At 32.8% G+C, this 13680-nt stretch overlaps 1 protein-coding gene across 3 annotated transcripts in view; it reads right to left on the reverse strand.

Annotated features, from left to right (window-relative positions):
• Positions 1 to 2163: 2163 nt before the first annotated feature.
• The window catches only part of LOC123203476 (ran-binding protein M homolog), a 35355-nt gene continuing 23838 nt past the window's right edge, over positions 2164 to 13680 (reverse strand). For 2 of the 3 annotated variants that reach the window (XM_044619827.1, XM_044619825.1), the window contains 4 exons: positions 5387 to 5455; positions 4506 to 4565; positions 2715 to 2801; positions 2164 to 2644 (listed from right to left, as the gene is read on the reverse strand). In XM_044619827.1, coding sequence (XP_044475762.1) covers positions 2357 to 2644; positions 2715 to 2801; positions 4506 to 4565; positions 5387 to 5455 — 504 coding nt within the window. In that variant the 3' untranslated portion in view covers positions 2164 to 2356. Of the gene's footprint in view, positions 2645 to 2714; positions 2802 to 4505; positions 4566 to 4620; positions 4853 to 5386; positions 5456 to 13680 lie in introns of those variants that run through there. The other variant, XM_044619826.1, reaches the window with a different exon arrangement.

Here is a 13680-nt window from a genome sequence, read left to right on the forward strand (position 1 = left end):
TTTACTAATATAATAGATTGATCATTGAATTTTTCATTCTTCTCTGACTAGGGTAGGATTGACCGTGTGCTATGACATCAATAATTATAAAAGAAATGCTTCTCCATCTATAAGATTTGATAGCAGTGAAGGTTATCCAATGTATTTCTTGTTTGTAATTTTTTTTTTTTAAGTTTGTCCAAGTATTTCTAAAGATCTTGGAAAGCTTTTCATGTTTTGCTGTCTATTCAAATTTCTTCCTTTAGAGGTAAAACAAGTTTGCTCTTCATTTGGATCAAACATTGAGGATTTGGTTGTAGCATGAATAAAGACATCCATAACAACTAATAAATGCATATCTAGAAGTCGCATAAATGAACTAATCAATTCTCAGCAAGGGGAAGTTGTCTTTGGGACACACCTTATTCAAGTCTGTGAAGTCAACACGTATCCTTAATTTTTAATCAAGCTTTGGAACCAAGACAAGCTTGGGTAGCCAAGTCGGGTATCAAGACTCCTTTAAAAAGCCAATAAAGAGAAGTTTAACTACTTTCTCTTCCAATGCATCATACTCTTAACGTTTATGACTCTTCACTTTTATCTCAGAGGACACATTTTGAGATAGTTGTTGAACTAGTGACACATCACATTTAGGCTTATCCCTACAATGCTAATGTGAGTCTTGATGAAGACATCTAAATTTTTCTTTTGAAATGTGACCTATCATTAACTTTTAACACGTGGGTAAGTTTTTGTTATATATATACACCGAAATAATAATATATCACTAAGTAATTGTGTGATTTTTAATTAAAGATAAAACAATATACAATTACATAATAACATATCCATAGGCAACATATATTTGATTTTTGCATTTTGTAGTAAGTTCAAACATTTTCAAAAAATAGAAAACATAAACACAACTTTCATATCCGATCACACCTTGTTTGCAAATCCTTTTTCGTTCTTACCTCTAACAAATGTGATAGAAACCCCAAAAACTTTATTAAACAAACAAAATGCTATGTACACTTATTACCATCATAATAGTTAATCATATATAGGATTATATATCGTAAACTTAACTTTCTATATAGTATAATGAAATATGTTATTTTTTTAAATAATTTATAAGTATCACATCATCATCTTAAAAAATATCACAATTACCCTTTAATATTTTAAAATTTCTCTAATACAACCAACCATGTTATTACTTTTTAAAAAAATATATCAATCTATAGATGTTATATATATCACATCAAACAATATATATTATATTGTAAATTATACTTATTATATCATATCAATTTGATACATTTTAGAATACATATTATTTTTCATCTTCATCACTTCATAAAATATCTATCGTGTATCATAAAATATTATTAATCATGATTGTCATCCAATATGCAACTAGATGTTTTAACATTTAACCCCATTTTTAATTTAAAATAGGTTAAATGTGTAATTTTGAGTTCAATTCTTCATATATTAACCTACACTACCATATTTTGAAAAAAATTAAAGTAACCCTTTGCAACGGTGAGGCATTTGTAATAACATAGTCTAAGTATATAAAATTTTAAATTAACGAAATGTCCTTGTGAATTTTAATTAGAAGAAATTAGTTTCTTTTTGTTTTTTTCCCTAAACAAAAATGGTTAAATTTGAAGAATAAAGTTTATTTTATCAATAAAATTATGCATATAAATAACATAACAAAAAATACATCCCCATATAATTAGATATTACTTTATCTTTAATTTTAAATTATTAAATCACATAATAACATATTATTGTTTATATACAAAACTATATATTACTATTATTTTATAGGCCTCGAAAAGTAGTTAAGTGTCAAACGCAAACATCGATTTTAGGATTGCATGAGAAACCCCTCTATATAGTTTTTTATTTGTTAACAAAAAACTCTAAACTCAAATTGTCATTTCAAGACTGAATTGGATCACCCAAATAGATGAATCGATCAACCTAAAGAGATGAAACTTGTGCCCAATGACCAACTTCACAAATATTGCATTAGCTAAGTCAATAATTTAATCATAATATTTCATCAATAGATTTCAAACTCATGTCATCTTTGTTGCTTGAAGAGTACCAACATATGCCAATCAAGATACTCCTGGGGTGGGGGTCTAGAGATTTTGTGTGTGTGTGTATAAAAAATTTAAATATTTTTTAATATTTTCATTGAATTTAGATAATTATAAGGAAAAATCTACGGTTTAAAAATACGCTGGAACACTTGAGACAATCAAAGGCGAAAGTAAATTATCTAGTAACGACACTTCATGTGCGACGTTGCGAGAATCAAGTGGGTATATGAACAAGAGTATGGGGCATGCATGAACTAGCATTTAGCTTTATTACCAGTACCAGTGTTCAGAAGGCGATGTAGTTGGAAAGCTTCACCTTGATTCCCATTCAATGTTCTTCTCTCTATGCGGCAAGCAGTAAGCTGCCTGAGTAACCTCTCCAGATATGAATGCAAGCAACCTTGCAAATCTTTCATGTTAGGGTTTGTTGACAGGATCATGGCATTAACTGTATCAGCCACAACCTCCCGCTGTGAATCCTCAAGAAGATACCCCACCGATGACTCCTGTGGCTTTTCATACACCAGTAAAGCAGCACAGTCCTACACAATTTTATCAAAAATAAGAGAATCCTAACATAAGCAAACAACATTCTGCTTACTTCACTCATACCTGAACCAAATCAGCAAATCCAGCCAACCCAAAATATTTAGTTAATTTGGTACTTCCATAGTTCACAGCCTCCTCTAGTGCTCCAACCTGCATGTAATATCAACATGAAAAATCAAATTACAAAATATCGAGTTTTTCCAAGTTTGATAAGACTTTAACCTGCCCTCATTCCTCCCAACAGCTCTTCATCCCTAAAGGCCAAAAGCTAAACTAACCTTACAAAGATTTAGGGTTTCCTAACTAAACATATGACTCTTCTCTTTAATAATGTTAAATTTCGGCAATCCACAACATATAAAACCTGAGGCATGTTTACCTCTTGGAATTGTATTGGAAGGAAAAGAGAAAGGGAAATGAAAAACAATAGATATTCAAATAGTGAATAACGAATGGAATAAATTATGATTCTGTTATTTACTTAAAAGAAAAAACATTGGGGAAATGGAATTATATATGTGATAAATACAAAAAAACTCTCAACATTAAAATATTCAATATAATTTGAAAAATATGATTATTTAAAAAAAAATTGTAAATAACAAAAAACTTTAATGCCATATTGTTAAATTCTTTATTTTTTAACTTTAACAATAGATGTTCTAACCTAAAAATTAAAATTTAATGCCAGATCAACAATGATCAACTATCAATCAACACTAGTCAATGGTGGACAACCATCAGCCAATGCCTATCAATAATAAATAATCAACCATCAATCAAACCGATCAATGGTTGAACATGTCCAATCAACAATTGTTAATCATCAGTCAACAGTGAGTAACCATAGTTGACTATTCAACAAACGTCATTTATAATACCTACTTAAATAATAGCTAAACTATAAAAGAATAAACATTGAAGTTAAAGCTTTAATAAAAATAAATAAATTAAATCCAAAATAGGTCAAAAATGTCATTTTTTGGGATTCCCTACCCCAAGAATTTGAATTCCCTGCAAATTTTCAAGGAATCCTTCCCTCATATTTTTATGGAATTGATTATCTATTGGATTCTCATTCCCTCCTCAATTCCAACAAGTAGGGCTGGATTCGAACCCAGCTAGCTTGAGCTCGGCTCGGTTGAGCCCGAAACAACCCAATCTTAGCCGAGCTCGGTCAAGCTCGACCTACTTGTCAGATTTTCAAATTAAAATTTTTGATACAAAACGACGTCGTTTTGATCAATATATATTAAAACGATATCGTTTTAATAACGAAAAATGAATCGAACCGAATTCAAGCCCGAAACGAGCCGGCCTTAGCCGAGCTCGAGCCCGAACTCGAGCCGGCTATATATAAACCGAGCCGAACTTGAGCTCGGCTTGGCTCGACTCAAATCCAGCCTTACCAACAAGTAAACAAGGGAATTGGGAATCCTACTTCCATTACCTTTGTCAACTCTTAATAGTAAATACGGCCAGGGAATTCAAAAATTAAGAGACTCCAGCAACCAAATTCTTTTTTGGTTAAAAAAAAAAAAAGAGAATTAAAATTACTTCATAACCTAAAAGTGACCAAAGATGTGATCATGATAGTAATAGAACTATGGATACCCATGTGCTCTTAACAACTTTTCAAATATGGTATTTATACATTTTAAAGAAATATCTTAAATTGTTGTCTACATTAAATCAGATGAAAAGCAAAGTCTCAGGCATCATGGATGCATTGAGATGCAGTTAAAATATGAAACTATTCCTTGTTTATAGAAGAAAAAATATTCTAATATCAAACTGTTTGGTTGATATTCTGCAACATGAAGCCACTAAGAAACATGATAAAGAAAATTTTACCCGTACTAACTCGATAAACTTTTGACAGTGCAGCAGAAAACAAGTGGAAGATTTATCATCCTGCAGAAAGCAAATTTCACTGTCATAATTTGGACAAATTAAGTTTTGTTCTTATGGAAGGCTTTGGTCCGCCAGTTTTACTAATAATCAGCCTTAGAATAAAATGGCAAAGCAAAGAAACATGTTAACGAGAAAATTATACCAGTTGTGGACTTTTCAGGAAACAAAAAAAAAAAGAAAACTGAGTGAAGAATTTCATTGCAAAAGCTATATTGAACACGATTCATAACCATGACCTCAAAGACTTGAAATGCCTCGCTTCCCAAATCAATAAATAACAAATCCGCCTGCATCACTAGATCAAATTTACATCAAGAAAATGGGCACTGTAACTTCCTATTAGCAGATTCCCATAATCCTAGAACAAAGGATGCTGATGTACAAAGTAGCTCAGCATAATGAGCTGACACAACCTGATGCTGCCAACAATTCTATCCAATCCTGCAACCCAGGAAAGTCACTAGGAAACTTGGCCTGGAGAAGTAGGTAGCATACTACAATATTCTAGTACAGCCATAATTATGAAAAATTTTCACCAAGAATATGACATGAAAATCCAATAACCAAAGCAGGGTTGACCAACTAAATCCTAAATGCCACATACTAATGACAAACCAAGAGAGTCACAATGGTGAAAAAAACAGAACTGGGGCTGTGGAATACATCACCATCTATAATGTTATAGACAAATGTTAAGCTGCCATATAAATAAATTATAAGAAAAACATGAACGGAGTCAGGTCACACGTGAGTCCTATTGATGCACGTATAAAATGTAGCATATTCATGACAGCAAATACTTGGACTTTCAGAAAGTATACCTGGACAATCCATGGGTACCAATTGCGCAATTTACAAAATGCAGCATCAATGTTACCACTCCGGATTAGCTTCATTAACAAAGATAACGAGTTAGCAAATCTACATAATATAGTGACTAAACTGATGTAGTTTAGTCACATGGCAGACAAAATAATCATCAGAAATGAAATTTAATAACCACCACCCAAATTGGAGAAAATTATTGTGAAGGGGATAAGCAAAATACCTTGCTTATTTTACAAGAGCATTTTAAAATTAATTAGGCAAAAAGATTAACCAACGAGATTATGTGGAGGTCTTACTCTTAGAAACAGAGAAAAACAATAAATTAAAGATGAGCTACATTTGGAATTTTTGCAGGGATCATAGATATAGCAAATCTATATGGACGAGGTAATCATAAATTTTTAAATTGAATAATACAAAGATATACTCCAAATTGCCAACACCACAGCATCAAGAAGACTTTAATTTGTCCTGTTAAATTAATGCCTTCCCACAAAGAGAAACGGCATTAATTTCCTCACTTAAACCCAGATTTTTTTGGGCAATTTTCAAAATAATGTAAGACATCCAATAACTTGAAATGTCAAATCATTTGATTCATGTTTGGTCCAGTAGTTTCAAACAGAATGTTTATGAAACAGTTCTCCCATTATTGCTCTTAGAATTTTTTTTTCCCATCATTTGGCAACTAAGAGGCCATTTAACAGTTAGATATCTCACATAACAGATAAATTATAATGGTCTATATGTTTTTAACATTCAGCAGTTGAATGGACATATTAATGACTAGATTACATTGTACAGTTATACAAGTCATTAATTTCTAACTACCAATATATTTGCCAACTCACCACATTTCTTGCCTACAAAACCATGTTCATCCACAAGGTAGAGCGAAATTAATTTCTGAGATTGTCATTTTCTTCTGGCTAATTACCCTGGCTCAAACTTCTTCTCAAAGCTATATACCAAAGATATGCTATTGGGTATATTTTCTAAAAGCATTCTGTCTAGTTGGTTCTGATTCTCAGCTCATCTCTTCGAGAAAGATGTTTTATAAGATTCAGTATAACCTCCTAATAATTTTAAAAATATAAAAATTTTAGGTATTCATTAGGAAATATTGACAGAATTTTCAAGTATTTGTGTATGTAGAACAGTTGTTTATATTAGAGGAAAATTACTAATTTGATTTCCCCATTGTTACAAAAGAGTCCGGTTAAAATACTAGACTTTTAATTTGTTTCCTTTTTTTATAGGATTGTGGGGTGTGTCCACTTTTTTATATGTTGTACCCTTATTACAAAAATAAAATGAAAGTTGTATATTCACATGAACCTTGAAAAAACTATACTTCAAAAGTTAATTACTAAAATTGGAAAGTCTAAAGTCATATAGATCTCACACCAAAAGCTCATAGTTTTTAGTGTGAAATTCAAATTTCATACCTTACGCTTGAGATCCTAACATACCTTTATGCTCTACAACACTAGTACCCACACAGGCTAGCATTGCTAGTCTTAAGCGAACACTAAAATGCTAATGTCACTACCTGCATCACACAATTGCAACTAAAAGATGTGATGATAACTCTAATACCAAATGATATGTGTTAGGTACCCGGAGCTCCTACTATAGAATATCTTAGCACTTTGTTGCAGAACTACGCCAACAGTTACACTCTTCTCCCAACAACAAATAACACAATAGCCAAAAGCAAGACAATAGTTTCTAGATTGTAAAATGGTTCAATATGTAATGTGAATGTTGTAATGAAACAGTGTTGAACAATGGAAATTATATTGATTTCTAGAAATGTTTACAGATGAATAATACTACTCCTCGTTTTACATATCCAGCCACAAGTCAACATAACCAAATACAAAAGCCTAAACTAATTCTAGCATTCCAGAGATGGCCCTTCCCAGTTTTTACATGCAAAAACATAATGCCCTCTTTCTCTCACTTAAGCCCCCCTATATTTCATCTATCCCCTCATTAATGCTTCTCCAATCTGGTATTGCCAATTCAGCTTCTAGCAACTCCTAGCATGCAAATTTTCTCCTCTCACAGTAACCCCATACAATACCTTCTCTAGAGGAAGGATAGTTTGTTGTTTCACTTTTTCCTTGCTATATTACATTTGTTTCTTTCATCTTGCTGCTAGATGTCTTTCTTATAAAGCCCCTTCTATTCTTTCTTCTCACATGCATGTTGACTCTAACAATATAAACCTTAAGAAAACCACACCTTAAATACTAGTTATTGAGATTGGAGAGTTCAAAGCCTTATACACCACACATGAAGCCTATACTTTCTAATGTGGTATCAAGTTTTATACCTTACACTTGAGATCCAAACACGTATTCTCTCAAAATCAGTTTTATGGTATAAGAGCCAATAAGTGAAGAACTGATTTTGTTTAAGTGATCTAGTTGAGAGTTTGCTTGAAAACCGAAATCATTGATAACCCTTCTATTATTGGAAAAGTTCAAAAGTTGAAGAAAAAGCCCAAAGGTTATCAAGATGGTACATAATTTCCCAAAAATAACCAGAAACTATCAGAATAGTAGAGAAATTGTTGGAAAGTAACCAAAACTACTAGAAATATTCAGAGGCTACTAGAAAAGCATTGAAACTGCCCAAAAAGTATAAAATCTGCTAGAGAGCACCAAAATTTTTGGAAAAGTGTTGTCATCGCAAGAAAGGTCTCAGACATCATCTAAATAGCATAGAAAGTCCCAATCTACTCTTGAATACCTTCATCAACATTGAAAAGTGTTGATCTGCCTCTAAAAGAGTTGATCTACCCATATAGCTCTTTGTACTTATCTCTTCAATCTCTCCTCTAAGACGCAAAATGATTAGCACAAGAAACGAGGTCTCTAGTATAAACAAGGAAGTATTGTCTTTAGCTTCATCTGAATCAGTCTAACAAACCATGGTCTCACATTTGGTTTTAAATCATTCATGCAAATCATCAATCACAAGTTGGATGGAAAAAACTTCTTCCAATAGTCCCAATCAACCTCTTTAGTAATCTACAAAAGAGGGAAAATGGGATATATCACTAGTGAGGCTAGACAACCCAATATTAGAGATCCAACATATGCCATATAGGAGCTCAACAATTCCATCGTCATGGCCTAGTTGATCAACTCAATGGAACCCTATTTAAGTTGCACTTATTTCTTTTCTCCAAACTACCAAAGCTATTTGGGATGTCGTCAAACATAATTACTCTGATCTCGAGAACGCCTCTTAAGTTTTTTAAATAAAAACCAACTCAAAAACATATGACAAGGCAATTTAGATGTGACTGAATTTTATAATGCAATACAAACACTGGTAGGATGATGTATTTCCCAGGAAATTAGTATCCAAATTACGAAATATAAAGAATAAACACCAAATTAAACACCAAAAGTTATAGAAAAAATCATCACCTATGGAGTTTTAATAAGGGATAAGGGCTTAGGAACTCACCACTCAATGGAATCCCAACCAAAGAGATAACATCAACCCACCACTCAAAGGAATCTACACAAAAGATAAAGAGTAAGAAAGAAACTAAGTTCTTAGTGTTCCTATAAAAAATTGTGGACTCAATGAATCTGTTGTATTAATAATAAAAGCCTTAATCTAAATATCACCTTGATTAATACTACCCAAAAACTATTCCAATGCCCATGAATACGAAAATACGCTTTTCTTATATTCCTATAACACTAAAAGACAAGAAATTTTTAATTTTTAATAAAACTTTCAATTTTTAATGGAACTCTTCCATTCTTAAATAATTTTGCAATTATGATAAACTCTTCAATTTTTGAGTAACTCTTCGATTATGATAGAAACCCAGCTTTTATTCAACAAAAATAGAGGACAAAAACACAAAATACACAATAAAATAAAACTATTTCATTATAAAAATGTTACAAGGATAAACCGAATAATTTAAAGAGTTCGAGGCCTCCCATTTCGGATAGTTCAAGGAGTCCAAGACCTCTCATCTTTCGGTTGTTCAAGACTTCAAAACCTTCCTAAATCAGCCAAGGTTGACTACCTAAATTACGAAACCTAAGTATTTTCTCTCCTTCTTTTGAAACCTAAACACCCTTTTTATAATAAAACTGCCCTAAACCCTATGGAGTGACAACAAGTGTATCAATCATAACATTTCTCTCCCCTTTAAAACCACTTTGTCCTCAAAATGAGTTTTTTTCTTCACATATATATTAAGTTGGATATATATATATATATATATATATATATATATATATATATATATATATATATATATTCAATATTCTCCTTTTTTTTTACTTCTTGATTTCATCTTTATTCAAATATTTTGACCTTTTTTTTTTTAACTTTTCTTTTGACAACTGTTATAAAATATAATTTTTTCTTACTTTTTATGCAACTGCCATTCCATTTTCCCACTTGTTTGCAATTGCCATCCCACCCATTTTACTTTTCATTTCATAGACTACCAATCTGCCACCTATCCCCTTTTTCAAATTTTTTTTTCTCTTTCCTCTCTTCGTCTTTCCCATAGTTGTCCCCCCGTTTTTTCCCTCTTCATTCATCTACAGTCTTCTCAACTTCCTCTTCTTGTTTCAACCAGCCTTTTCCACTGCCGCAGTTCTGTTTTCTTCTCCTTCTTCTTCTGTTTTTTTTTTATTTGGTCATTTTTTCCGACATGCACCTGTCAACTCATTTCTTCCAATGATGATTCAAGACTCAATCGTGACCAATTTTCGATGACTCTTCACTTTTCTGATCATCGTCATCATCTCAATTTGTCTATCACCATCATCACCTTGAACCGACTTTGTTCCAACAGAACCTTCTGAGAACGATCCACCTTCAATCGAAGACTATCGGACTTCCTCATCCATCTCTAGCCATTTCCCTCACTGGAATCATAGCAGAGGATAAAAACACAAAATACACAATAAAATAAAACTATCTCATTAATAAAAATGTTATAGGGATAAACCAAACAATTCGAGGAACTTGGGGCCTCCCATTTCCGACAGTTCGGGAAGTCCAAGATCTCCCATTTTCCAACAGTTCGAGACGTCGAAAACCTCCTTGAATCAGCCAAGGTTGGCTGCCCAAATTACAAAAACCTAGAATATTTGTTCTCTCCCTCTTTTAAAACCTTAACACCCCTTTTATAATAAAACTATCCTAAACCCTATAGATTGAGGACAAGTGTCCCAATCCTAATAGATTATGACAAACTCTTCGAACTTGAGCTAATTTAATGACTTTTTGCAATAAAGAAGTTGATTAATTATCCCACTTAAGTAAGATGTTGATTGAATTTATGTCCCCATATTCTTCCAAGAATAATGCATGATTTATTTTAGCTCGAGATTGCTTAATCAACCTTGAATATTCTTTCTATCGTTCGCTTCTCACTACTCACCATTTAACTTTATTTTTTTCTATTGTTCAATCGTCGTTGTTGCTTTTGGTCCAGTCACAAAAATGCATACAAAAGCTCGACATGTTCTACAAAGGCAATTGGAAAATCTAGAAGAGAATGTGAAATTCAAGGAACACCTTGAAAAGGAGCAATTGTATGACTTTCTAGCCAATCTTAAAAAAAGACCAAGATGAAGTGCGAGGAAAACATCTAGGTTGAGAACTATTACCATCCATTGGTGAAACATTCTTAGAAGTGCAACAAGAAGAAAATAGACGATGTGCCATGCTCAAAAGAAAGAAAGACCTACTTTTAATAATCTCAAGAGAAAGACTTATCGAGACTATTGCTTAGGCTGCCAAAAATTCCTCTGATTGATTTGTTGGAGATCAGAAAACAAATCAAAGTGGAGGACAATCATGGTTCACCATTGCCACAAAACTAGACACACCCATGAAAATTGCTGGAAAATTCACAGAAAACCAAAGAATTGGAAGCACAGGGTTCAAATGAGAGAGAATACTCAAGCTTCTATTAAGCAAAAATCCAAGAGACCAAGCACCAACAGTGAGACAATAGGTGTATTTTTGAACAAGTCAAAAGATTTTACACCAATCGGCAAGAGAATCCAGTAAACTGCACTTTTACTAACAAAGGTATTGCTCTCCATGCTCAGTCTCAACATCCTTGGATCTTTGAATCAAGGGCATTCAATCATGTGACATGTAATCCATCACTGTTTTACTCATACTTTTCATCTCTCAAGATTTCTTAAGTTCAAATAGCCAATAGTACTTTCTTCTCAAGAGTTGGTAAAGGCTCAATTCGCCTATTAAATACTAATGTTCTTCACTTAGTACTACATAAACCAAACTTGACTTGTAATTTGGTGTCCATCAGTAAATTGGCCCAAGAACTTAATTGTATTGGTAAATTTTCTACAACTACGTGTGAAATCTAGAAGCAAGGATTGAAGAAGATGATTGGCATTGTTAGGGAAGATGGTGAACCCTACTTTATGGATAACGTATGCATGGAAAAACAAGCTTCAACACCCAAGTAATAACCTTATTCTGTTCCAATAATGATGAAATAAAGTTGTGGCGTTGTAAGTTAGGCCACTCCAATTTTTGTTACCAAAAACATTTTGTTTCTAAATCCTTTTATAAATAAAACCCAAGATTTTTCTCTTGTGAAGTTTGTCAATTGGCAAAAATATTCATACCCCATGTCATGTCATATCCTACACAAAATTTCATCCTTTCTCATTAACTCATGGTGATATTTGGGACCCTTCTCAAATAGAAATTATTTTAGGTACATGGTGGTTTATTGCTTTTATCAATGACCATACTAGAGTTTACTAGGTCTATCATCTATCTCCTCAAAGAAAAACGTGAGGCGGTAAAAGCCTTTGAAACATTTCATTCAATGATAAAATCCAATTCCAGACTCCATTCAAATCTTGAGAACTGACAATGAAAAAGAATACTTTGTTTCAATCCTTCAGGACTATCTAGCAACCTATAGAATTATCCATCATAGTTTTTGTCTGTATACACCTCAACAAAATAAGTGTAGCGAAAAGGAAAAATCACCACCTCGTAAAGATTGTTGGAGCCCTAATAGTCACTATGCACATAAAAAAAAATCTATGGCATGAAGCAATTCTACCAACCTCATATCTCATAAATAGAATGCCCCCAAGAGTGCTCAAATTCAGCTTACCAATCTCAATTCTCTAAGAAAACATGTCTTACCTTTCAACTTATTTCCTCCCTTCCACTCAAAACCTTTGGGTGCACAACTTTTGTACATATCCATAGTCAAATCCATTTGAAACTAGATCTAAAGTTGAATAAGTTTGTTTTCATTGGATACTCATCAACTTAAAAAGGGTAAAAAAGTTATTTCCCAACTCTTTAACGTGTCTTTGTGTCAATAGATATTACTTTTCTCAAATCACAATATTATTTTCCTTAGACTCCTCTTCCAGGGAGTGAAAATAAGCCTTGCAATTCAAACCTTCCAAACCAACCAAGCACAAATTCTTTTCCATTTCCTTTCTACTCAACACCATTGCCTTGTCAACATCAATCCTATTGTGCTACTTATAATACATGAAAAAGATTTGGAAAAAGGGAGAGCTAACTCTCTTCAACTTGATTTGGTTGTGTACTCATGCAGAAATCGTTCACAAAGCAGTATAAACCGAAAACTCAAATAAGTCAAGATTCTAATCTAAGACCTAACCTTGATGTTGAGCCTCCCATTGCACATGAACATCACAACAAAGATAGTGATGTATTGTCCCAAGATCAACTGAACATACCTATTGCTCTAAGAAAATGGATCAAGTCATGTACCCAACATCCTATGAAAGATTGTCGCTTGAATTTCAAGCATTTACCACTTTATTGCCTAAAATATAGATACAAAGGAACTTACAGGAAGCACTTGTCAATCCTACATGGAGATTAGAGTCCACGAAGAAATGGGTGCACTAGAAAGAAATGATACTTAGGAAATTTTGAAACTACCAAAGAGAGAAAATTGTATGATGCATGAAGGTTTTCACCGTGAAGTATAATGTAGATGGGAGTATCAATAGGTATAAGACAAGACTTGATGCCAAAGGTTTTACTCAAACCTATGGTATGGATTACCAAGAAACATTTGCACTAATGGCTAAACTAAATATGGTAAAGGTTTTCCGTCATTAGCATCCAACCTTGATTGGGCTTATATGCAAATCAAATTATTTGTTCCTTTTTAGGTTAGATAGCATATATGCATATTCCAAAAATAGGAAATTGGATTCCTATAAGTACAATGCATTTCTTATAT

This window comes from Mangifera indica, chromosome 19 (assembly GCF_011075055.1).
Source record: "Mangifera indica cultivar Alphonso chromosome 19, CATAS_Mindica_2.1, whole genome shotgun sequence".
Taxonomy (NCBI): Eukaryota; Viridiplantae; Streptophyta; class Magnoliopsida; order Sapindales; family Anacardiaceae; genus Mangifera; species Mangifera indica.